The 27,583-nt window shown below is 35.9% G+C and overlaps 1 protein-coding gene across 1 annotated transcript in view; it reads right to left on the bottom strand.

Moving 5' to 3' along the window:
- THSD7A (thrombospondin type 1 domain containing 7A) overlaps nt 1–27,583 on the bottom strand; it is a 451,454-nt gene that overhangs the window by 101,850 nt on the left and 322,021 nt on the right. Inside the window, exon 7 of the mRNA XM_081244020.1 lies at nt 864–1,058. Coding sequence (XP_081100146.1) covers nt 864–1,058 — 195 coding nt within the window. The remainder of the gene's footprint in view (nt 1–863; nt 1,059–27,583) is intronic.

Below are 27,583 nucleotides of genomic sequence, written 5' to 3'. Positions count from 1 at the left end.
GAAATCATTATGTACTAGTATTAAATGTGAATGGAGAAGTGTCATTCAGCCTGATAACATTTAAATAACATACGCCTGTATTCTTGAGACAGAACATGCCTTAATGAGACAGAACTTGACTTATTTCTACGTTTTCCTTACTCCTGTGTTATTTTCCAGAATGACAAGATTAAATATGACATTATATCACCCAGTCACACAGAGGCCAAATTAGCATCTGGATACAAGCTTGAGAGACAATTACCAAGAGCCTTGTATTTCTTGACAATATAGCTTGAACAACTGAGCTATGAATATATGAAAAACCTGTGCTTTATTCACCCAATAGGGTGAAGTGATTTAGGAGCAAAGTATTTTAAAAATGAACACAATCTACATTCTGGATCTCAGAGCCTATGCTCAGAAAATCCATGTAATTTTTAGTCAAGCAACAGTCATGCTGGTGATTATTTAAAATAAAGCTTACTAGTTATGAGAAGGTAGAATATGATTTCATGGGGAAAATTGACTACTGAAATAGAGAAAAAACAATGAAACCTGACATTTGCAATGTGGAGAGTCATTTTCAAATTTTTTCACAGGTTTAACACTTTGAAGTAGAAAGAACTTGAATTATTAGGAGGGAGAAAAGGCAAAGTGAGTTCACTTTCCAAAGTCTTTTTTATTAAAGATCTATCTTCAAGGTTAATTCGGGGGAACAGGAGCAAGCTGCCCAATATGTCAACAGATATTAAATCTCCTTGGATTGCTGGATTTCTGGAAGTTGATTTTTGTAGAACATCCATCGTATCCAGGCTACACAAAGAAAATGCACACCAACTTCTGGAAGAAACCTAAGTCCCTTCTGAAGCTGGTGACCTTACCTTCCTCTCCTGCATAGGCCAGGATGGACCGTGCTCGTATCTGTTTCCCCTCTGTGGTTTTCCCCGAGCAGGTGTGGGAGCAGGAGGACCATGCAGACCACGTGCTGAGCACACAGTCCTTGGGGCACGGGGCATCGCAGGCAACAGGGATGGGGAAGATGGCGTCTCTGCACAGCTGTCTGTCAACTTCTTCTCCTGGGAAAGACAGCATCACCAATAGTCTATCATTTTTAAATAACGTAAAATGAGCAACTGAAACCAAGTGGGCACCAATATAAACTAGGTTACTTCCCTCTTGTTCTTGGTTAAAAGCAAAACCAAGAGTCACTGCATACTATAGCCAGATGTTAAAAAAATACCAGGAGTGAATAGATACATAGATAAGATCGATCGATTGATCCCTAAATGAGGCTTCTTTATTATCAGTGTTTGGGTGTGTAGATCAAGCACATTGCTACAAGTATTTTATGCTGTGATACCTGCCCAGGAAGTAATTTTTATACTTATATTATTAATCTTTGCAATAAAGAGCATCAAAGAAATATGTCTACCCCCCTTTATTTCATTATTGCAGATGAGCCATCATTCACAAATGAATCCATCCATAGCACGTACCATTTGTTTTCCTGAACCAACTCATATTCTCTTATTTGCAAACTCTCTTGTGCCTCCTGGAGAATTTATTTTTGTACAGTTGGCAACCTTTTCCTTTCATTAAAAAACTAGTCCGTTAGTTGGAAATAGCCAGGAAACATAAATAATAGGATGGTAGTACAAAACCACTGGCTACAGTGATCCCATTGGGAAAGGGGGAAAAAACAACAAGGTAAGCTAATGGCAGAAGTAAGATTGTGTCACTCCAGTGCTTAAAACTCTTCAGTCATTTCCTACTGCTCTTAAGATGAAGGCCAGATTTCTCAAAAGTTTATGAGACCTCAAATGATGTGGCTCTTGTTTTCTTTTCTAGCTTCATCTCACTCCACCCTTTCTGTTACTCACAAAGCTCTAGAGACCGGCACTCATCTAGCGTTTGAGTAAATCAAAGGATATATACAAAAGGTCAATGAGGAAGAAAATATTGTTGCTGTTAATAAATGCCAAAGAAAACTAGAAGAATTAAAAATAAATGACCAAAATACAGTATGAAAACGTCTGAACTCTGTAGCTTAGCTGGTAAGTACAGGTGCTAATGAGGTCAATGGAACAGAGTAAAACAATATGCAAACAGGCAAAATTAATCTGCTGTTTTGCCACAGAATATATCCATAATTCTGGATGGGTGTATCAGAAATGTGTGCCTTGAGGCATCAGGCATTTAGATGAGAAAGGGTGACTAATCATGCCTTTCTTCATTGCTATAAGCCAACAACTCAAAGCTGTTTGTCACTGACAAGGGTTAGGAGCATCTTTTGAATGGACAGTCCTTTATTCATGTATTTGAAAAACAAAGACAGAAAATCAGAAGTCAATTGGAATGCACTTACGTGTTAATAGCCACTAGTTTGCAAGGCTTTAAATTGTGAGGCTTGCTCACTAGTAAGGAAGACTCACTAAAATGACTGTTGGGTCATCATTATATTATTCATTCTTCTTTAGTTACTCTGATCTGTGAGATCTCCTTTAATTCTGCTTTTACTGGCTTTAGAGTTTGGCTTATATCCCAATAAATGATATGATATAGACTGTATGGTAGATACAATACAAAAATCATTATACTCCAAAACATGTAACATTCTACAATTTACATAATGACTCTTGTGTGTACTAGACTTTTTTCTTAGTGCAAAGAGGGGCCTGCATATGTCTTATTTCCTTTGTTGCTATCTTTTATTGTTCTATCTACTCTCATTCACTTTCATTTCCAATATTCTGTGAAAAGTAAGGCTAGTTTGGGGCTACAGCTTATAGTCAACCAGGAATTATAGTTTCTTGTTTTCTATAATAGTTACTTAATCATTTCTATTCAGAAAAATTTAATTCATCCTGCAACATTAGAGAAGAGTGTGCTACCTGTGTGCAATTACATTAATTTGCATGACATAAATAATACATTCCTGTTTCTTGTAGTGTAAACCTAAGGGATATACAATTTTAACCTTTTTTGCTTTTTGAGTTAGTCTTTTTTTTCCCCCCAACCTGTGTCCCACACCTTATGTTAGATCTTTTTCACTCACCTTTTTCTGTGTAGTCAAGGTGTACTTTCCTATAAGCCAATTCCTTCTAGAGTCCACCTTAACCCTCTGTGGAGCTGTTAAGACCCACTTTGGATCCAACCTCCAAGATTTCAGCATTTACTTCACTTTCCTCCCTGGCAGTCCCCCCTCTACACACATCCCCCCCCACCACGGTCCCACAACTTTGTCAGGTGTGACCTTGCCCCCGTTTGCCCCTTAATCGTTCCTGATTGCCCATCACGGTCTTGCATCCAAATAATGGCATTATGTCCTAGAAACAGTGACTTTTTTTCCTTTCCTCCTACAGACCAATCTCACTGTTGCCTTTGCATTCTCTCTTCTCTTTTCATGAAACTTTCATATCTTCACACAGCAGACTGCTTCTCAACATTCAGGTTTCAGTTCAAGTGTCTCCTTGCTAAGGGGAGCCTTAACTGACCATACACAATCACACAGTAAATTCATTTTATTTTCGTGATAGTTTTAATCACCACTAGAAACTATTTTAATTAATTGTTTACATGTTTATTACCTGATCCTACTACTAGAGTACAAGCTCAATAAGGGCATGTTTCTTATCTGTCTTGTTCATTATTTTATACTTAGAACCTAAAACAGTGCCTGGCACCTAGTAGACACTAGATAATCTACTATGTGGATAAATGAATTAAGTTTAAGCTGTTGTTCTAGGAAACAGAATGTTGGACTAGACAAATATGGATTTAAGTACAGTATTTCTTAAAATACCATGCATTCAAGTGGTCTAGGACTTTGCTAAAGTGTATTCAGTGGATAGGCAGCATATGCATCATCTGGAGTTTGCTAGAAATGCAGTCTCTCAGATCCCACCCATAAATCATAACTTGCATTTTAAAAAGATCCCTGGGTGATTTGTACACAGGTAAAATTTGAAAACCATTGCTCTAAGATTTTTTTGCCTTTATTCTCTTGTGGTTTGATTAGAACTGAACTGCCTCTTGAAAGGGCAGCTATATAAAACAAATTCATCTGGATTTCCTACCTAACATCATCCACTTCTCTGTGGGACTTCCCTTTATACTTCTCTTTATACCTGGGTGAAAACATTCATTCAATGAATAGTTATTGATTGCCCATCTTTGGTCAGGCACCATGCCATGAATATTATATACATCATCTCAGCTAATTGTGACAACTGCCTTCTTTTTTTTGAGGTATAATTGACATATAACATTAGTTTTAGATGTACAACATAATGATTCAATATTTGTATATGATCACAATAAGTCTAATTAACATTTGTCCCTGCACATAGTTACCATTTTTTCCTTGTGATGAAGATTTTTAAGATGTATTCTCTTATCAACTTTTAAATATGCAATATAGCATTAATAACTATAGGCACCATGCTATACATTACATCTCCATGACTTATTTTATAACTGAAAGTTTGTATCTTTCACAGCATATTTCTGACATGGATATGAATATGTATTTTTCACTTTAAAGGAAATTCAAGCTCAATAAGCTTAATTTTACTGTCTCAAATTAGCAGAAGTTTGACTAAAGAAGAAGAGATTTGAACTGAGTTCTAGCCAACCCTCGAGTTTACCTTTTTAACTGTTATGGTGATAGGGAGAGCTTGAGATGCCAAAGGAGATAAGAATGGATGAGCCTTTGTCTGCAAAGAAGTCAAGGAACCAGCAGATTTTTTTCTTTAATCTTTCTGAGGTTAATTTCTTGCTATTCTGAATGCGATGCCAACACTTAGAATCCTTCTCATGCTTGACTTTGTGTATTAAATATACTGTATTTTTTGGCATGCATTTCCAACATGAAAAGTTTTGAAGGACTGCTTTGCTTTTATGTAACATGCTCACCCCCGACCCCCCATCAAGCTCTAGGCATTTTAACCAAATCTTAAAAAATGCATATTTTACATGAAATGTGTAACACAGAAGTAAATGAATGAATCATTGTCCACATATTACAATTTACATCTTACTTTGAAGCCTTAACTGAAGCATATCTTATTCAAACTTGTTTGTGAAACACTTTAACAAGAGATTGAGAAATAAAATGAATATGCTTGGGTTTATTTATTTTTATGAACTCAAAAACATATTTAAATATTTAAGTTGGTGACACCCATTTAACATTTTTCTCCATAAATATAATCTTAAGAATGTTTTTAATAATTTATCATTTTAATCAACTTAAACATGTATTTTGGCACTTTAACTCCCAAATTTCCCCTTTTTAAATCTATTTTTATGGATACCACCAAACTCTCATGAACTCTTCTAAAATATCTCCTCTCATTCTATTGTGTTCCCTACAATAGGATAAGAGAATTAAACATCAGCTTGAAGTAATTACACTAAAAATTCGTGAAGATTTCCAGAGAAGTAAGCAAAATGAGAACTGGGGTCAGAGGATAGACATTTTCTTTTCTTGGTAAAAGTATATAATGAAAGTTTATTGCATTCATTGTGGTGAAGCTTAAATGTAATATAAAAGATAAACCTTGGTTTATGAAGATTTTTATAGTTTAAGAGTTAAGAACATTGATATATTAAAAATATAATGAACTGTATTTTAATGTAAGGTATATGTACGTTTAGTCCTGTTCCATGAATGTGCCTGGCATCATCCTGATTTTTTTAAATCATAGAAATGTGGAGATTGCTATGGTTGACTTTAAAAAAATTTTTATTTTATACTGGAGTATAGTTGATTAACAATGTTGTGTTAGTTTCAGGTGTACAGCAAGGTGATTCAGTTATACTATGGTTAATTTTTAACAGTCTCAGTAGCACTATATGCAATGCACCTCCAGAAGCCATTGCAAAATCAAAACTCATCAGTGTAATGAAATTGAGAGGAGGGTAAGCAGAAAGGAGAAATCAAAGTAGAGAGAAACCAGATAAAGAGTCAAGATTTTTTTTTAAAAAGCATACTATTTAGAAAGTCTCTAGTATTGTAACCTTGGGATAAGATTCCTCTTACCAGGCCTGTACAAACTCTACAGTAATCCTAAGAATTATTATTAAGTTGACAATGTCTTTTGTATTCTTCAGAAATTGTCTTAAAAATTCATATTGACTTTTGATAGTGAAAGTCATTATTCATATACTTATTTATATATTGATAACCAATATAAATTCAATAAACAGTTGAGATGGGAAAAGAATGGAGGCTCATATTTGCCTAGATCTCCTAGAAAACATTTTCATATAACCACCTTATCTGAACTTTAAAACAACTGTAAGACATGTAAGTCCAGAATCACTCTCAGCTTATTGAAGTAAAAGACTCATGAATTGAATTGTATAACTCTTTCTTCATTCCCCATCTTGAAGAGAAGCTACACATCTCTTCAACTTAAATGGGAAGTTTCCAAATCATTTTTAATGCCTGCACTCCCTCTCCAATCACATCCAGGTAGTGAGTCTGATTTATTCAACATACTAAGTATTGCCTCACCCCATGTTCTCTTCTACACCATTTCACACTTTCCTCTGGCCTCCTGCTGTGTCCCATTTCCCCTGCAGCCAATCACCCATCCTGAACACAAGGGTGTATTTTTAAAATGCAAATATGAGCATCACAGTCTCCCTGATACCTATCAGCTGAAGCCCAAATGCTTACTAGATCAGAGAACATTCTCATCTTACACCATTGCCTCATGTTTTCCCTAAATTCTATCCACTGAAAGCTATTTGCTTTTCCATGAACTGACATGCTGCTTTCTCACTCCTCTATCATTTCCTGTACACTGTTCTCCATGCCTCATTGCCTCATCATCTTGCTAAGTCATCCTTTAGGACTGAATTTCCTTCTTCTGTGAACCTTCTCTTTCTCAAACCATCCAGATGGAGCTGTGCTCTATCCTCTCTGTTCCACAGTGTTGTAGACATAACACTCTTTAAGACTTTTTATACTTGTCTGTTTACTCACCTTTACCTCCATTAGCCTATGAGAACCTTCTGACCAGAGATATTGTCTTATTCAACATCTTTATATCTGGAGTCCTTGGTTCAGTTATTGTTAAAACTTAAGAGTTTTGCAGTAAATATTTGTTGGATGAGCGAAAAAATGAATTGGAAACCCAGAACATATGTTGCTTTCCTGAAAAAGCCACTGGTGTTTATATTGGATTGGGTTGGCCAAAAAGTTCCTTCGGGTTTTCTGTACAATGTTATGAAAGCTGAAGGAACTTTTTGGACAGCCCAATATATTTCCAATTGATGGTTTACTAGAACCTGACCAAGATGGCCTTACCATTACCCACAGTTTGACTAAACTTTAGACAGGTTTCTTCCTGGCTCTAGGTCCCTGACCTCTCTTTATTAGAAAATTTATTTTAGGAAAAATGCAACTGTAAATTTTCTTTCTGCCCCTTTGAAATTTGTGTAAATCTTCTCCTAGCCTCTTGCCAGTTTTGCAAACCAGAAAATGTCTTTCTCAAGAGTTGGGAACCATATCTGTCATGGAAACATCAAAGAAGATAATGTCCTAATCTCCCAGTATGGTAGGTACCTATTTTCTTCATTGGGCACCAACTAGCAAACACAGATTGCCTAATCACAGAGAAAACATTTGCAAACTCAGGAGTAACTCAGTGTGCTCAACACATCCCACTGATCAATCTCTTCTCTTACATCTTCCAGTGTTTTTCCACTAGCTCACCTCAGGACTTAAAAAACATCTTTCATTTCTGCAGAGTTGATTTTAGTTTCTCTCCCGTGTAACAGTCTAAAGTCCTCCTTACTTGTGTAACTTTGGTGCAGTTTTTATTTTGACCAACCAATTTATATCCTATTTATAATATGAATGTTATCTTTAGCTTCACTTTCTCTTTCTTTATATATATAGAGGAAGAGAATACATAAAAAAATTAAAGATATTATTTATCTCTATATAACATATAAATATTTTTACCTATTGACTTTTAAATATCTTTAAACAATTTAGGATCTTCATACTATAATTTTTTTTCAGAATTTTCCTACTTTCTCATCATCTTCTTCAAACTCTTTCCATCCTCAGTAAGTTTATCTTTTATGTCCCTACTCTGTTCTTTTCCTTGTCACCTTTCTTTGTTTTGTTATCTCAAGTCTCTGTCTGTGTTTTTATTCTCCACAATCCTGGCAAAATTGAAACAGGTGACCCTGAGATAAAAACTTGCCTTCCTTCCTTGTCAGCAGCCACTTTCCAACTCCAGGTCTTAATGTAGTCAATAATACAAGCTTTAACCAGAAAACTACTAGAGCTCATCAAAGAATTTGGTAAAGTAGCAGGACACAAAATTAATGCACAGAAATCTCTAGCATTTCTATACACTAACAATGAAAGATCAGAAAGAGAAATTAAGGAAACAATCCCATTTACTTCAAATCAAAAGGAATAAAATACTTAGGAATAAACCTACCTAAGGAGGCAAAAAACCTATACTCTGAAAACTATAAGACACTGATGAAAGAAATTAAAGATGACACAAACAGATGGAAAGATATACCACGCTCTTGGATTGGAAGCATCAATACTGTCAAAATGACTATACTACCCAAAGCAATCTACAGATTCAATGCAATCCCTATCAAATTACCAATGGCATTTTTCACAGAACTAGAACAAAAAATGTTTAAGTTTGTATGGAAACACAAAAGACCCCAAATAGCCAAAGCAATCCTAAGAAAGAAAAATGGAACTGGAGAAATCAGGCTCCCTGACTTCAGACTATACTACAAAGCTATAGTCATCAAAATAGTATGGTACTGGCACAAAGACAAAGATACAGATCAATGGAACAGGACAGAAAGCCCAGAAATAAACCCATGCACCTATGGTCAATTAATCTATGAAAAAGAAGGCAAGAATATACAATGGAGAAAACACAGTCTCTTCAATAAGTGGTGCTGGGAAAAATGGACTGTTACATGTAAAAGAATGAAACAAGAACACTCTCTAACACCATACACAAAAAATAAACTCAAAATGGATTAAAGACTTAAATGTAAGACAGGATACTATAAAACTCTTAGAGGAAAACACAGATAAAACACTCTCTGACATAAATTGCAGCAAGATCTTTTTGGATCCACCTCCTAGAGTAATGAAAACAAAACAAAAATAAACAAATGGGACCTAATGAAACTTAAAAGCTTTGCACAGCAAAGGAAACCATAAACAAAATGAAAAGACAACCCACAGAAAGAGAGAAAATATTTTCAAATGATGTAACTGACAAAGGACTGATCTCCAAAATATACAAACAGCTCATGCAGCTCAATATCAAAAAAACAAACAACCCAATCAAAAATGGGCAGAAGATCTAAATAGACATTTCTCCAAAGAAGACATACAGATGGCCAAAAAGAACATGAAAAGAGACTCAACACTGCTACTTATTAGAGAAATGCAAATCAAACCTACAATGAGGTATCACCTCACACCAGTTAGAATGGACATTATCAAAAAGTCTACAAACAATAAATGCTGGAAAGGATGTGGAGAAAAGGGAATCCTTCTACACTGTTGGTGGGAATGTAAACTGATACAACCCCTATAAAGAACAGTATGAGGTTCCTTAAAAATTAAAAATAGAACTACCATATGATCCAGCAATCCCACTCCTGGGCATATATTGAGAACTCATATTTCAAAAACCCATAATTTGAAAAGATACATGCACCCCAACATTCACTGCAGCACTGTTTACAATAGCCAAGGCATGGAAGCAACCTAAGTGTCCTTCGACAGAGGAATGGATAAAGAAGATGTGGCACATATATACAATGGAATATTACTCAGCCATAAAAAAGAATGAAATAATGCCATTTGCAGCAACATGGATGGACCTAGAGATTACCATACTAAATGAAGCAAGCCAGACAAATACACATATCACATCACTTACATGAGGAATCTTAAAAATTGACACAAAGGAACTTATTTACAAAACAGAAACAGAGTCACAGACTTCAAAAACACACATATGGTTACCAAAGGGAAAAGGTGGGGGGGAGGGATAAATTAGGAGTTTGAGATTAACATATATACACTAGTATATATAAAATAGATAATTAATGAAGACCTACTGTATAGCACAGGGAACTCTACTCAATATTCTGTAATAACCTATATGGGAAAAGAATCTGAAAAAGAATAGATACATGTATATATATAACTGAATCAATTTGCTGTACACCTGAAACTAACACAACTGTGTAAATCAACTATGCTCCAATATAAAATAAAAATTAAATTTAAAAAGTAATACAAGCTTTAACTTCATTATTGAGATGAAACCCATTCTAACAAAGCCTAGTAAATAAAATGACTTGTTATAAAGAAATGAAAATTTTGTGCTAAATCCTTCAATTAAGGCACTTATGGTATAAATTGCCCACTTAGTGAACAGGGCATTAGGCGAACAACTCGTTATTACTACATTAATGACTTCTCTCCTAATAAATCTAGTTAAGGATTTCACTTGTGGTTAGGCAGAAAAAAACGGTAAACTGTAAAGACTGACATCAGCCCCATGACTTCTGCCTCTGTCTAACATCAACTATCATGGCACATTTTTATTTTAATTAATTAATTAATTAATTAATTAATTAATTAAATTTGTTTATGGCTGCATAGGGTCTCTGTTGCTGCACTCTGGGTTTCTCTACTTGCAGTGAGTGGGGGCTTTTTTTTTTTTTTTTGTGGTATGCGGGCCTCTCACTGTTTTGGCCTCTCCCATTGTGGAGCACAGGCTCTGGACGTGCAGGCTCAGCGGCCATGGCTCACAGGCCTAGCCGCTCCGTGGCATGTGGGATCTTCCCAGACCGGTGCACGAACCTGTGTCCCCTGCATCGGCAGGTGGACTCTCAACTACTGCGCCACCAGGGAAGCCCGGGGGGGCTACTCTTCATTGCGGTGCACGGGTTTCTTATTGCGGTAGCTTCTCCTGTTGCGGAGCACAGGCTCTAGGTGCACAGGCTTCAGTAGTTGTGGCTCACGGGCTCTAGAGCGCAGGCTCAGTAGTTGTGGCGCAGGCTCAGTAGTTGTATCCTGCAACTTTACTGAATTCATTGATTAGCTCTAGTAGTTTTCTGGTGGCATCTTTAGGATTCTCTATGTATAGTATCATGTCATCTGCAAACAGTGACAGTTTATTTCTTCTTTTCCAATTTGTATTCCTTTTATTTCTTTTTCTTCTCTGGTTGCCATGGCTAGGACTTCCCAAACTATGTTGAATAATAGTGGTGAGATTGGACATCCTTGTCTTGTTCCTGATCTTAGAGGAAACGCTTTCAGTTTTTCACCATTGAGCATGATGTTTGCTGTGGGTCTGTCATATATGGCCTTTATTGTGTTGAGGTAGGTTCCCTCTATGCCCACTTTCTGGATAGTTTTTATCATAAATGGGTGTTTAATTTTGTCAAAAGCTTTTTCTGCATCTACTGAGATGATCACATGGTTTTTATTCTTCAATTTGTTAATATGGTGTATCACATTGATTGATTTGCATATATTGAAGAATCCTTGCATCCCTGGGATAAATCCCACTTTATCATGGTGTATGATCCTTTTAATGTGTTGTTGGATTCTGTTTGCTAGTCTTTTGTTGAGGATTTTTGCACTTATGGTCATCAGTGATACTGGCCTGTAGTTTTCTTTCTTTGTAGTATCTTTGTCTGATTTTGGTATCAGGTTGATGGTGGCCTCATAGAATGAGTTTGGGAGTGTTCCTTCCTCTGTAATTTTTGGGAAGAGTTTGAGAAGCTCTTCTCTAAATGTTTGATAGAATTCACCTGTGAAGCCATCTGGTCCTGGACTTTTGTTTGTTGGAAGATTTTTAATCACAATTTCAATTTCATTACTTGTGATTGGTCTGTTCATATTTTCTATTTCTGCCTGGTTCAGTCTTAGAAGGTTATACCTTTCTAAGAAGTTGTCCATTTCTTCCAGGTTGCCCATTTTATTGGCATAGAGTTGCTTGTAGTAGGCTCTCAGGACGCTTTGTATTTCTGTGGTGTCTGTTGTAACTTTTCCTTTTTCATTTCTAATATTATTGATTTGAATCCTCTCCCTGTTTTTCTTGATGAGTCTGGCTAATGGTTTATCAATTTTGTTTATCTTCTCAAAGAACCAGCTTATAGTTTTATTAATCTTTGCTATTGTTTTCTTTGTTTCTATTTCATTTATTTGTGCTCTGATCTTTATGATTGCTTTTCTTCTGGTAATTTAGGGGGCTTTCTGTTCTGCTTTCTTTAGTTCCTTTAGGTGTAAGGTTAGACTGTTTATTTGAGATTTTTCTTGTTTCTTGAGGTAGGCTTGTATAGCTATAAACTTCCCTCTTTGAACTGCTTTTGCTGCATCCCATAGGTTTTGGATTGTCGTGTTTTCATTGTCATTTGTCTCTAGGTATTTTTTCATTTCCTCTTTGGTTTCTTCAGTGATCTCTTGGTTATTTAGTAACATATTGTTTAGCCTCCATGTATTTGTGTTTTTTACGTTTTTTTTCCCTGTAAGTGATTTCTAATCTCATAGCATTGTGGTCAGGAAAGATGCTTGATATGATTTCAATTTTCTTAAATTTACTGAGGCTTGATTTATGACCCAAGATATGATCTTGGAGAATGTTCCATGTGCACTTGAGAAGAAAGTGTGATCTGCTGTTTTTGGATGGAATGTCCTATAAATATCAATGAAATCTATCTGGCCTACTGTGTCATTTAAAGCTTGTGTTTCCTTATTAATTTTCAGTTTGGATGATCTGTCCGTTGGTGTAAGTGAGGTGTTAATGTCCCCCACTATTATTGTGTTACTGTTGATGTCCTCAGTTGCCTTATATATTGAGGTGCTCCTATGTTGGGTGCATATAAAATTATTATAATTGTTTTATCTTCTTCTTGGATTGATCCCTTGATCATTATGTAGTGTCCTTCCTTGTCTCTTGTAACATTCTTTATTTTAAAGTCTAGTTTATCTGATATTGCTACTCCACCTTTCTTTTGATTTCCATTTGCATGGAATATCTTTTTCCATCCCTTCACTTTCAGTCTGTATGTGTCCCTAGGTCTCAAGAGGGTCTCTAGTAGACAGCATATAGATGGGTCTTCATTTTGTATCCATTCAGCAAGCCTGTGTCTTTTGGTTGGAGCATTTAATCCCTTCACGTTTAAGGTAATTATCGATATGTATGTTCCTATGACCAGTTTCTTAATTGTTTTGGGTTTGTTTTTGTAGGTCCTTTTCTTCTCTTGTGATTCCCTCTTAGAGAAGTTCCTTTAGCATTTAATGTAGAGCTGGTTTGGTGGTGCTGAATTCTCTTAGCTTTTGCTTGTCTGTAAAGTTTTTGATTTCTCCATCGAATCTGAATGAGATCCTTGCCGGGTAGAGTAATCTTGGTTGTAGGTTCTTCCCTTTCATCACTTTAAGTATATCATGCCACTCCCTTCTGGCTTGTAGAGTTTCTGCTGAAAAATCAGCTGTTAATCTTATGGGAGTTCCCTTCTATGTTATTTGTCTTTTTTCCCTTGCTGCTTTCAATAATTTTTCATTGTCTTTAATTTTTGCCAATTTGATTACTATGTGTCTCGGTGTGTTTCTCCTTGGGTTTATCCTGTATGGGACTCTCTGAACTTCCTCGACTTGGTTGGCTGTTTCCATTCCCATGTTAGGGAAGTTTTTGACTAGAATCTCTTCAAATATTTTCTCGGGGCCTTTCTCTCTCTCCTCTCCTTCTGGGACCCCTATAATGTGGATGTTGTTGCGTTTAATGTTGTCCCAGAGGTCTCTTAGGCTGTCTTCATTTCTTTTCATTCTTTTCTCTTTATTCTGTTCTGCAGCAGTGAATTCCACCACTCTGTCTTCTAGGTCACTTATCCTTTTTTCTGCCTCAGTTATTCTGCTATTGATTCCTTCTAGTGTATTTTTCATTTCCATTATTGTATTGTTCATCTCTGTTTGTTCTTTAATTCTTCTAGATCTTTGTTAAACATTTCTTGCATCTTCTCGATCTTTGCATCCATTCTTTTCTTGAGGTCCCGGATCATCTTCACTATCATTATTCTGAATTCTTTTTCTGGAAGGTTGTCCATTTCCATTTCAATTAGTTGTTTTCTCTGGGGTTTTATCTTGTTCCTTCATCTGGTAATAGCCCTCTGCCTTTTCATCTTGTGTATCTTTCTGTGAATGTGTTTTTTGTTCCTAATTGACACCAACTTTTAAAAACTATAAGTTAAATAGCTGTACACAACTACTTTCAGTCATCAAGCCTCTCAGGCATCTTCTAGATAAGAAGAAAAAAAATGTTCTTTTGGAAGTGTTGTGATGCAGTTACAGTGAACTGTAGTACAGTACTAAATGAGAGAAATTATGTTACAAAATGAAATAAAGTTGTATCTCAGGAACATTTTGAAGTTATCAATACAGTCAACAAAATAGTCATGTTTATTTTAATCTACTGGTTTAATTATTTTCACTTTAAAAGCTTATGTTTCATGTATTCATCTGTGATGAAATACAAGTCCTGTGTTGATCTCTCCAGCCTCACTCTCTATCCCATTAAGGCATCTTACAGGCTGTATCCCAGTCAGCTCCTCTTGCAACCTTGTAAGGATCTTTGTGGATGAGGTCCCTGGGAGTGGTTTTTCCTTTTGTTTTATTCATTTTTCCCCCTTTTTTCAGGTCTTGTTTACCTCACATTCTTTCTCTGAGCGAGTCTCACATTTCCAATCTGTCCTGCAAATTATCAATCAAATAGTCTGCCAGCCACACTGCTGTGACTGCATTACACCCTCTAAGGACTCCCTGTAGCTCTCCAGATCAAGCATTCATACATGTCTGTTGTGTTTTAAGACATTCAACCATCTGTCCCCACTAGACATACCTTGTCTAGCAAATCCATTTCCCCTGCTCTGGGTATAGTTGCAACAAGACTTGGCTCAGGGGACCACACTGCTTGGAAAAGGATGACTCCAAGCCTTTATCAACCATTTAGGACTAGGTTAAAAACCAACTTCAATTTGTAAATCTTCTTGTTTAAAGCAATTTTTACCATCTCTCTTTCTGCACTCCTGCATTTTGGGATCTCTTTCATATTCACAAAAATAGAAAGGAAGTATAGTTATTCTACAGATAGCTATTACAAGATCACAATGTAGAAACAAGTCTGTGGAGTAATGGGAAAATTACCAAAAAAAATTTAAGTAGACCTATATTTGACTTTCGAATATTGCCAGGATTAAAAAGACCAAATGACTTAGAGATATTATATTTATCACATAAAACATTCATTAATAAACAGCGTAAAATTTGGCTCACCGATAGAGACTGTGGATTGATAGGTGATTAGAGATAACACATTTTTTTAAAGGAGACATTTTGAAGGCAGTGAAATTTGAACAGAGTTTTGAGGGAATGAAAGTTAAGTGATTGGAAATGAGAAAGAGAGAACAGTAAAATAAAGGAGACTTTCTACATGGAAGGCTCTGAAGCAGAAACTAATCCAAATAATTAATCATCACCATTAATCTTTTCCAAGATCTTCCATTTTGTCCTCTGATGACCCTCATGTAGAAACACAGAAAGTTTGGACCATGAACACTCTAGGCTGAGAGCTAAGTTCCAGTCTGTCCCTTTAATCTGCATCATTGTAGTGCAATGTCTGCTAGCAAATCACAGGAAAAGAATCCTAGGGAAAATAAAGTTTCACTGATGGGAGAAATGTTATTCTATTAATTGGTCCAAAAGCTGTTCACTTCCATACTGAAAATCACAAATGTGTTAGGAAATACCAGCCCATTTCATCAAGAGTTAACATGTATAAAAAGTTGTTCAGGGCTTCCCTGGTGGTGCAGTGGTTGAGGGTCTGCCTGCCGATGCCGGGGACGCGGGTTCGTGCCCGGGTCCGGGAGGATCCCACATGCCGCGGAGCGGCTGGGCCCGTGAGCCATGGCCGCTGGGCCTGCGCGTCCGGAGCCTGTGCTCCGCAACGGGAGAGGCCGCAGCAGTGAGAGGCCCGCGTACAGCAAAAAAAAAAAAAAAAAAAAAAAAAAAGTTGTTCAGGACCATCTCAGACTTAATAACAATTGCAAGAGTTTGTAATAATAATAAAAAAAGGATAGCTACAGCTGATAGAGAAAGAGCATCATACGCTCAGCAACTGAAATAAGAAGTCTCTGTTAACATCAAACAAAGCCAAACCATGATTAATGAATATTTACAGAAAGTAAACCTGAGAGTTCTATAAAACATTAATATCTGTACTGATAAAGAAGGAGTTGATTAGATGGAGATAGGCCAAAATGGAACTCAGAAAGCAGTCAACATAAGTGAAAATTAAAGGTCAATGAGAACAAAGATCTGGGAAAAGATAGAAAAATTACCCTAGTTCACTGTTTTCCAAACCTGGCAGAAGGTGGAGAGTGGTGGTGGTTCTAAATAGTCCTACCTTCAGGTCCCATTAGAATATTACTCAATTGGATCTACAAAGCAAGATCTTAAAATATTTATTTTAAAAAGATCTCTGACACCTCCATCACATCACATCATTACCATTTCTTTTTTGTGGTGAGAACATTTAGGATCTACTCTCTTAGCAATTTTCACATATATAGAACAGTGTTGTTATCTATAATCACAATGTTGTGTATTAGATCCACAGAACTTATGCATCTTCTAACTGGAAGTTTGTGCTTTTTGTCCAACACCTCCTCATTACCGCCCCCCCACTACCAGTCCCTGGAAATCACTTTTTCAGATTCCACATATAAGTGAGATCATATATAGTATGTGTCTTTCTCTGACAGTTCACTTAGCATAATGCTAACTCTAAGGTGGTAATCATACTGCAATATATGTGTATCAAATAAACACCTTGTACACCTCAAAGTTACACAATGTTATGTGTCAATTACATTTCAATACAGCTGGGGGAAAAAGAGATCCCTAAATGATTCTGATGCATGGGTGTTTGGGAGCTATTCTGTCTACTCATTTCTGAGGGAGGAAGGAAGGAAGGAAGGATTGACAGTTCAAGTAAATTCTCAGTCATATTTGGGACTAGAAATTATATATACTTATTTAATTAAAAGTAAATAACATTGTCCCACTGCATCATCTTAATTTACCTCAAATAACTCTTTTGTTGTTCATCTCAAGCCCAGAGTTGAAGCAATAATTTAGGTATTTTAAGGAGACATAAGTAAATCAGAGTGGGCTCTTTTTTACTTCATCTTCTATAAAGAGACTAAGTAATGAAGTTTTTTTTTTTTTCTCTCCATAAAGCATTTAAAGGGACTTTCAAAGGTAGAATCAACACTTGACTACAGTCAGTGGCAAGTTCTACTTCCCCAGGTAAAGTCCATCAATTGTCCTCCCAGGATAACATCAAGTGGTGGTTATCATAGGGACCTTGACTTCTCCATATACAGCTCCAACAAGATATTATACACTATTAACAGAGAAAATATTGCAAACTGAATCTTGAGCAGATAACATTAATCAAAACATTCCTCTGGGCAAATTATTACATATGAAATATGTGTAACTTTTCTGAATAACAAAGGAAAGGCTTTTAAATGTCTTAGACTGATCTGAGGACAGTTTAGCTTGGCTTTTTGTTTGTTTGTTTTGTTTTGTTTTTTTTCAAATTTAATCAGTTATACATATACATATGTTCCCATATCCCCTCCCTTTTGCGTCTCCCTCCCACCCTCCCTATCCCACCCCTCCAGGCGGTCACAAAGCACCGAGCTGATCTCCCTGTGCTATGCGGCTGCTTCCCACTAGCTATCTACCTTACGTTTGGTAGTGTATATATGTCCATGCCGCTCTTTCGCTTTGTCACAGCTTACCCTTCCCCCTCCCCATATCCTCAAGTCCATTCTCTAGTAGGTCTGTGTCTTTATTCCTGTCTTACCCCTGTGTTCTTCATGACATTTTTTTCTTAAATTCCATATATATGTGTCAGCATACAGTATTTGTCTTTCTCTTTCTGACTTACTTCACTCTGTATGACAGACTCTAGGTCCATCCACCTCATTACAAATAGCTCAATTTCGTTTCTTTTTTATGGCTGAGTAATATTCCATTGTATATATGTGCCACATCTTCTTTATCCATTCATCCGATGATGGACACTTAGGTTGTTTCCATCTCCGGGCTATTGTAAATAGGGCTGCTATGAACATTTTGGCACATGACTCTTTTTGAATTATGGTTTTCTCAGGGTATATGCCCAGTGGTGGGATTGCTGGGTCATATGGTAGTTCTATTTGTAGTTTTTTAAGGAACCTCCATATTGTTCTTCATAGTGGCTGTACCAATTCACATTCCCACCAGCAGTGCAAGAGTGTTCCCTTTTTTCCACACCCTCTCCAGCATTTATTGTTTCTAGATTTTTTGATGATGGTCATTCTGACTGGTGTGAGATGATATCTCATTGTAGTTTTGATTTGCATTTCTCTAATGAGTAAAGATGTTGAGCATCCTTTCATGTGTTTGTTGGCAGTCTGTATATCTAGTAATGAAGTTTTATAGTAGTCATTTCTAATAAAGACACTTGGGGGTAATAACATTTTGTTTATAAGGTAATTTGATGAGTGCTAGGTGGGCTATTTAATCATAAATCAATAAAATACAATTGCTGCTCTGAAGGAACACACACATTTATATCAATATATACATAATATAATTTGACACCAAATCTAAAAGCAAGTATAGGTATACATTAGTGGGAACTTTGTTCTTACAGGAAATAGTAAATATTTTATAAAATTGAAATGTAACTAGATTAGGCTAAAGATATTATACAATTTTCTCAGGTAAATATGGTGCTAATATTCATTTGGTGTGTGCTGGCTTATACAGAAAAACATACACTGATTTTTAAAAACAGACCAATAGATTAAGGCATCTTTTCAGATTGGTCAGTGTTTGTGTCTTGATCAGTGAATATTTTGTTAAATATTACAAATAACACCCTGAGTGTAATCAACAATTTATTTATAAGTCCTGTTCTCTTAATTCCCAGAGTTCCCATTATAATTTCAAAGGAAAACAAAGTAAAACAAAAAAAAATCATGAAGTTGAGCTCAAGAATCTTACATGTCTCTCCAATCTAAATCTACCTACCACAGCAATTCCAGGTAAGATGATCTCTCATGTTTTTTTTCTGCTTAAATACATATAATAGCATCGCACTGATTATTATATCCTGAATGAAGGGAAAGGAAATAACATTTTTGAGTACCTACTATGTGCCCAGCAAATGATCATCATGGCAGTTCAATAGGTAAATATTTTTCTTAGTCACATTTTACAACACTTGAAATAGAGAATCAAACAGGTTTTTTTTCCTTTGCCCCAAGTCATCAGCTACTTAGTGCAGAGGCAGGATTTCAAGCCCACATTCCTAGACTCCAAAGCTCATGTTCTCTCTATCATAACATGCTAAATTCCAGGCATAAGCATTTTGTAGACACTTGATTAAAAACTGGTAATAAATATGAGTTTCTATTTTACCCAAATCTATATACTAGTGCATTTTTCAAAATACACTTTTCTTTTTCTTTCAGAGTATAATCTACCCTTAAATTAGACCAATTCTATGTAGCATATTACAACCTGGAAATCATCAACAGTATAACTTTGAGAAATGGAATCACAGTAAAGTCACAACTTTTAATAAATGGATGCTTAATTTCTTTGGAGATTTATTCTTCTATTCAGTGTAATTGTTTCTGACATTTCAGTAATGCTTTTATAAGCAACTTGACCTTTGATGCATTTCTTTTTTCAAGCTTGGAGCTTGACAAAATGCCAGAAATAGAGCATTCAGGAGGAGAGTTAAAAAAGCAAAACAAAGCAAAACAACTAAAATAACTGGGTTACAAAGCAATGCTTTTTCAGATAAAATTTTATCTGATTTATAATCTCATCTTTTGATTTATTTTTAATACCCTGCACGTAAATATATGCTATTTTACATTGTACTTTCATAATCTGAGGTTCAAACATATGCAGTAACTAGGTAAGTAAGCTTTAGGGAGCATTGGCCTTATATGCTTATGAGGATAAATGTTCAAAGTAATAACTGAGTAAACAAATAAAGAAAGAAGAGACATAAACAACAGTTACACTTGAACACTTTTACTAAAAATCAGCCTGAATACTAAGGAAACCATGATCACATTCACTTGCAAACTGGCAGCGTTTTTATTCCCCAATTCTTTAAGTAGCTGCTGAACAGTATCAATGAAGATAAAATAAAATCAACGTGACTACTTTCTATTGTAAAACTATATCTTCTAGCATTGTGTGCCAAGACAATGTTCTCCAGAAGGCATTAAAACAATCAAAACCACTACTGAACTAGAGAAATCTTAAAAAGTGCTTGGCTTATGTGTACATCTGAGAGATGGAATAGAAGCTGCCTATTTGATCAAACAAGGAGAGAAGATGCAGGCAGAATGAGTTCCATAGCTAATGTGCTAAGACTTTTGAAGTCTTTACCCTGAGGGTAGGAGCAGTAAGCTACTCTGCTTGGGTTTGAATGGACTTACAAAGCCAGGGTGGGGGGGAATGGATGAGATGAAATACACAGAACCAAAATAACAGGGGATTTGGGGAGTTAAGATTTTTAGACAAGTTAAGTTACTGGAAAGTCAATGCTAAGAATAACAATAGATACCCAAATAGGAAAATCTTGTTAGTAATAGTCTAAGATCATAAACTTTTCAAGTGATAAATTTTATGAGTCAGAAGTATAAGTAAATACTATGATCATATGTGAACACTATGCTTCTATTTCCACTCTAAAGGACATGAACATAAAATCACAATCTGGAACTGATAACTGTTGACATTTATGAGCATTGCTATGTGTTAGACACAAAGTGTTTTACAGGTTTTAGCTAATGTAATTCTCCAACAATCTTATGAGGTACACATGGTTATTATACCCATATTATAGAGAAGGAAACTAAGGCATGGAAGTTGAATAATATGTGATTAATCTCTTATGATTCTCCAATAAAAGACTGCTGTGCACACAGAATCAGAAAAGTGTGGAAAGAAAAGATATGGGAGTAATTCAGCTTAAGGATTGGGGGCCCACAGAAAAGGAAAGACTTGCCCAAGGTCACACCACAGGTTATTGATATAGCTGGGTTTCCACTATTCATTCAATGATCATATGAAGCTAGGATTTAGGGATGAAACATTTGTTATTTTCTTACGCATGAGGCCATTAAAGAGATTATAGATACTATTTCACAACACTTTGCTCAATTACCTGATACACCAAGAAACACAAATTACAGTTTTCCCAAGGGTCAGACACCTGTGCTATATAAACTGCTTACAATAATCTTGAAAAGCCGAAAATATCTTGCTTTTACATGTGAGGAAACTGTATGAATCAAATATATAAGCAGTAAATCTCACTCAAGGATGCATGGGATTAAAAACATACAATGCGATTTTCTTGAAACAAAACAAAAGAAACAATGAAGAAATTCAGCCAATCAAGAGTAGAACCAAAGTCCACAACTTAGGAGTAGGAAAGACAAGAGGTTATAGGCCTGATAACAAAAACTGAATATATGTCAGCAAAGGAACTGAGGCTAAATAACTGTGAGAATTCATTACAGAAGACCACATAGATGCCATGAATCTAGAAATCAAACTATCCAACATAAATCAATAAGGTAATTTTAATGGACATATATCTGCTGACATAAGCAAGATGTTTTGGTACATCTTCCAATAAATGATACTGACAGAAATTCACCCCATTCCATTTCTTCAGGACACTGTAGAAATGAAGTAGTTCCTGAGAAAGCAATTCAAACAAAGCCAATCCCCAATCCAGCATTGTTTCAAAGATAGCATAGAAATCACTGATCATCCTGTTGGTAAACACATTTTGCAGTATAATGCACTGTTGATAATCTTTATTACTTAATATCACCTTCCACTCAGAAAAAAGTTACCTTAAGGATAACTGTTCAGGTACATTATTATCTTCATTGTATGTACGTGGCAGAGACTGCAGAGACGCAGGTATGTTTTGGAACTCCTGACTGTCAAACTGTAGCCATCACATTCTCTTTTGATTCAGTGGGCACTTAAATGGATTTGATAGGGTATCAATGCTTAGGAAGAGTTTTCAACTTATTAAGCATCAGAGGATGGCAAAATTCAATTTTGCTTTAGTAGAACTGAGTATCCTCAATATCAGATTAAAATACTTTGATAAAAGGAAATAATAATCAAAATTTTGTAGTGCATTTCATCAGTTGTCCTAATTCTTCTCTCGAAAATGTCTTACAAATAAATGGTTACTAATTCCAAAGATTCATTTCCAATATTTGATGTGAGAGTCTAATTCCTTTTGCCTTTTCAACTTAAAGTAGCAATGATTTAAGAATTAATACTTAAAAGAACTCAGCTACAACCTATGCTTCAAAAAATATTACATTGTAAAAGAACTATTTTTTATTTGATAAAGTTGACATGTTACAACTTGTAAATGTAGGGTGTGCAGTATGTTACTTTGATACAGTTATATATCATAATATGATTGCCACTGATGCAATATTATCATATTACATCATAATAGTACAGTACTATTTGCTATATTCATCATACTGTGCATTAGATCTCCATGGCTTATTTAGTACTCATTACAAGTTTGTACCCTTAAATACTATCAATCATATCCTGCCTCACTCCCTGGTAACCACCACCCCATTCTGTTTTTTTGTTTTTTTTTTAACAAGTCTGACCTTCTTTTAGATTCTTCATATAAGTGACATCACACAGTACCTGTCTCTCTCTGTCTGACCCATCCTACCTAGCACAATGTGTTCAAGGTCCAATGCAAATGGCAGAATATCTTCTCTTTTCATGACAGAATAATATTCCATTATGTATATATACCACGTCCTTTTTCATCCATTCATCTGTGGGAATCTTTTTAATTCAAACGATTAGAGTAGAAGACTTAAAAGATAGAAGGCCAAGTATTGGGTGGGCCAAAAAGTGCCTTCGGTTTTTAAATAAAAATAAAAGACACATTTTTCATTTTCACCAAGAACTTTATTGAACAACATATTCACCTTTCTGTTTCACTACCTTCTGCCATTTTTCAGGCAACTTCGTAATTCCATTTTCCCAAAACTTTTTATCTTTTTGAGCAAAGAACTGTTCCAGGTGCCTTTTACAGTCTTCTAGGGAATTGAAATTTCTTCCATTAAGAGAATTTTGTAAAGACCTAAATGAATGGAAATCCGAAGGCATAATGTCTGGTGAATATGGTGGATGATCAGAACTTCCCAGCCAAGCTGTAACAGTTTTTGCCTGATCATCAGAGAAACATGCAGTCTTGCGTTATCTGGATGGAAGATTATGCATTTTCTTTTGACTAATTCTGGATGCTTTTCATCAAGTGCTGCTTTCAGTTGATCTAATTGGGAGCAGTACTTGTTGGAATTAATCCTTTGGTTTTCCAGAAGGAACTCATAATAGAGGACTCCCTTCCAATCCCACCAGATACACAACATCACCTTCTTAGATTGAAGACTGGCCTTTGGTGTGGTTGGTGATGGTTCATTTCGCTTGCCCCACGATCTCTTCTATTCCACATTATTGTACAGTATCCACTTTTCATCACCCGTCACAATATGTGTTAAAAATGGGACATTTTCATTACGTTTAAGTAGAGAATTGCATGCAGAAATATGATCAAGGAGGTTTTTTTCGCTTAACTTACGTGGAACCCGAACATCAAAGCAATGAACATAACCAAGCTGATGCAAATGATTTTCAACGCTTGATTTGGGTATTTTGAGTATGTCGGCTATCTCCAGCGTGGTATAACGTTGATTGTTCTCAATTAGCGCCTCGATGTGATGGCTATCAACTTCAACTGGTCTACCTGGCCTTGGAGCATCGTGCAGCGAGAAATCTCCAGCACGAAACTTGGCAAACCACTTTTGACACGTTCGATCAGTCACAACACCTTCTCCATACACTGCACAAATCTTTTCTTTTTGCGTTTCAGTTTCGTTTTTACCTTTCTTGAAATAATAAAGCATAATATGCCGAAAATGTTGCTTTTTTCTTCCATCTTCAATATTAAAATGGCTACACAAAAACTGACCAATTTTGTTGTCTTTTTTAAAATGCAATCTGATATGGCAGCTGTCACATACAATCTAACAAAATTGTTTCAAATGAAGTTAAAGACAACTATGTGCTACTAGAGCCATCTTACGGAAAAAACTGAACAAACCTTTTGGCCAACCCGATAGTTTTTATAGTAGAATTGGGAATAAAAGTGCTGCCACAGATAGAAACATCAAAATTAAAAGCAGGTACTTGGAACATACATTTAAGGCAAAACATTAAATACACTGGAGAATTTACATAATAAAAACGCTTAGATGGATTCAGGGAGAGAACTTTCCATTAGAGTGAAAAATAGAAATTCATATAGCATTGGCATGTTTAGTGAATAAGGTTATGGGAAATTGTACATGGTTAAAAGTAAAAGAAGGATTCAGAATAATGAGGAAATGAAGCATACTAACTGAATGTCATTTGGGCAGTTATTGCATTACTGGGTCATGCATTACAGCTTGAGATTTATATATCTGTGGGGCTCATTATCTAGTTTCTTCTCCTTCTGGTAGTGACTTGGCATGATAAGAATCTGGAATTAAGGGATGGAGAATCTAAGTGTGCTTTACAAAGAGTACCTGTTTTTAAAAGTACTTCTGAAACAAATTAAAGTTTTATGAGAACAATACAGGGATAAAGAGATCCTGGAGCAGCAGCAGAACTCCTAAAGCAGGACTAAAGCAGAGGTGCCAGCATGTACAGATAATTTCACCAAGGGACACTGCAAAATACACGTTTCAATGTTTTTAAGTTTTTCTGTTAATTAAATATTTTCTTAGCAAAGAAAATGCATTTTGCTACTAAATATAAGGACTCTCCTTGATGTATATGGCTGTTATTGTACTTGGTTCATTTGTATCCTGATCATTTTGTTACTGATTCGACCACTTTCTAGGTTCCAGCTTCCATTCTTGCTCTTCTCCACTCAGGAGCCAGACAATCCTTTTAAAAACAATTCTGATCACATCATTCGTCTCCTGAAATCTTCCAGTAGCTTCCCATTAATGTGGAATTATCTCCCAAGTCCTAAAAGGCACTCTATGATTTGGTCCTTGGTCATATCTACCCTTTTCCAGCCACACTGGCCTCTGTGACACTCCGGGAACACTTGAAGCATTCTCCTGTCTGGACTCTTCCTTCTGGCTGTAATACTTTTCTCTCTGATATTCACTTTGTTGCTCCTCACGTCCCATCTCTGTTTAACTTTCTTCTTCTAAGAGAGGCATTGCCTGGCCATTCTGTCTAAGATACGCTTCTCCCCACTCATAGCTGTCCATCACAACACCTTTCTTTGTTTCCAGGTATTTTTTCCAATTGTTATTGTAAAATATATACATTAATGTATATATATAATATATACATGAATGATGCCTTGTATCTTCCTGTGAGTTTGTTCTGTCTCCTCCCCCTAGAATACAAGTTCTACAAAGTCAGGGATGTTATCTGTTGTTCGTCTCTCAATGCTGTATCCCTAATGGTTAAAAAAGTACCTGGCACATAATACAAACTTATTAAACATTTTCTGAGTAAATAAATGAATGACACCTAGCGACTTTAGGCAGTCATAATAAGGAATACTTATAACTCAACTGAAAGACAACCCAATTAAAAACAGTCAAAGGACTGAATAAACATTTCTCCAAAGAAGATACACAAATAACCAGCAAGCACATGAAAAGATGCTCAACAGCATTAATCATTAGGAAAATGAAAATAAAATCACAATGAGATACCATTTCACTCTCACCAAGATGGTTATAATAAAAAGAAAAGAAGAACTGGCGTTGTTGAGTACATGGAAAAATTGAAACCTTTGTATGTTGCTGGTGGGAATGCAAAGTTGTGCAGCCATAGTGGAAAGGTTCGGCAGTTCCTCAAAACATTAAACCAGAACTGCCATATGACCCAGCAATTCTAGTCCTTGGCATATACTCAAGAAAATTGAAAAGATATGCCCACACAAACACTTTCCCACAAATGTTCATAGCAGCACTATTCACAACAGTCCCATGGAAACATCCCGAATGTCCATCAACAGGTGAATGGAAAAACAAAACGAGGGCTATGGAACATGACTCAGACATTAAAAAAGAAGGAAGTACTGATACACACCACAATGTGGATAAACCTTGAAAACATCATGCTAAGTGAAAGAAGCCAGATACAAAAGGTCATATATCATGTGGTTCTGTTTATAGAAACATCCAGAACAGACAAATCCATAGAGACATAAAGTAGACTGCTGGTTGCCATGTATTGGGGGATAAGAAAACAGGGAGTGACTGCTTAGTGGGTATTGGACATTCTTTTGGGGTGATGAAAAATGTTTTAGAACTAAATAGCAGTGGTGGTTGCACAACATTGTGAAAATACTAAATGCCAGTGAACTGTACACTTTAAAACACAGTTACTTTCATATTATATGAATGTCACCTCAATTAAAAAAAGAGAACAAAAAACCGTGATGTGTTTATAACAGTCTATAAAGGCCCTCAGGATCTGGTCCCAGCTTCATTCTACTACCCACCCCTCATCTATCTCTCCTACACACACACACACACACACACAGAGTCACACTCAGCTCACACTCCTGGCCTCATGCTCAGCCTCAAACAAGCCAGGTGTGCTCCATCTCAGTCTTAACACTTGTTCTTCCCCGCATATGGCACAGATTTCCCACAGCTGCCTAAGAGCTTATTCCCTCTTTCCTTTCGGGTTCTGCTTAAATGTTGCACCCCAGAGAGGTCTTCCTTGACCACCCAAAATAAACTAATATACTCTCCCATCTCTCCCACCCTGTGTGTTTTTCTCCATAGTACTTATCATCATCTGACTCATGATATTTTACTTATTTACTTTTTAATTGTCTGTTCCCTCCCTAGAATGTGAGGTCCATGAAGACAGGTACATTATTTTAATCCTGTTATAACCATTACATGTTAACAGGGCCTGGCACAAAGTAGGCAATCAGTTAATATTTACTAAGTAAGTTAAAATCATTTATATGAAGTTCCAGAATAAGTAAACATAAAATGCTTAGGGACACCTTCATATGTTGAAAAACCATGTAATATGCAAAAACAAACTGATGAACAAAAAATTCACTTAGAACATCACTCTGGAGAAGGGGTGAACAGGAACCAGAGGGATGAGGTCATGAGGGTCCAGGGAGTTCCAATTCTATTAGTAAAGTTCTATTTATTTAATTGGATAATACTTTAATGGATGTTATGCTTTATGATGTGTAATATTGTAAGATCTTTTGTATGCATCAAATATTTCACAACATTTTAAACAGGTTAGCAGTATAATTATTTGGTAACATTTAAAAAATACTAAACATATTTAAACAAATTACTTGTTTCTTTTTTTTCA

Source organism: Mesoplodon bidens (genome assembly GCF_964165515.1).
Source record: "Mesoplodon bidens genome assembly, chromosome: 9".
In the NCBI taxonomy this organism is placed as follows: Eukaryota; Metazoa; Chordata; class Mammalia; order Artiodactyla; family Ziphiidae; genus Mesoplodon; species Mesoplodon bidens.
The sequence above is the reverse complement of the archived record's forward strand: the minus strand, read 5'-3'. Positions and strand labels throughout refer to the sequence as shown.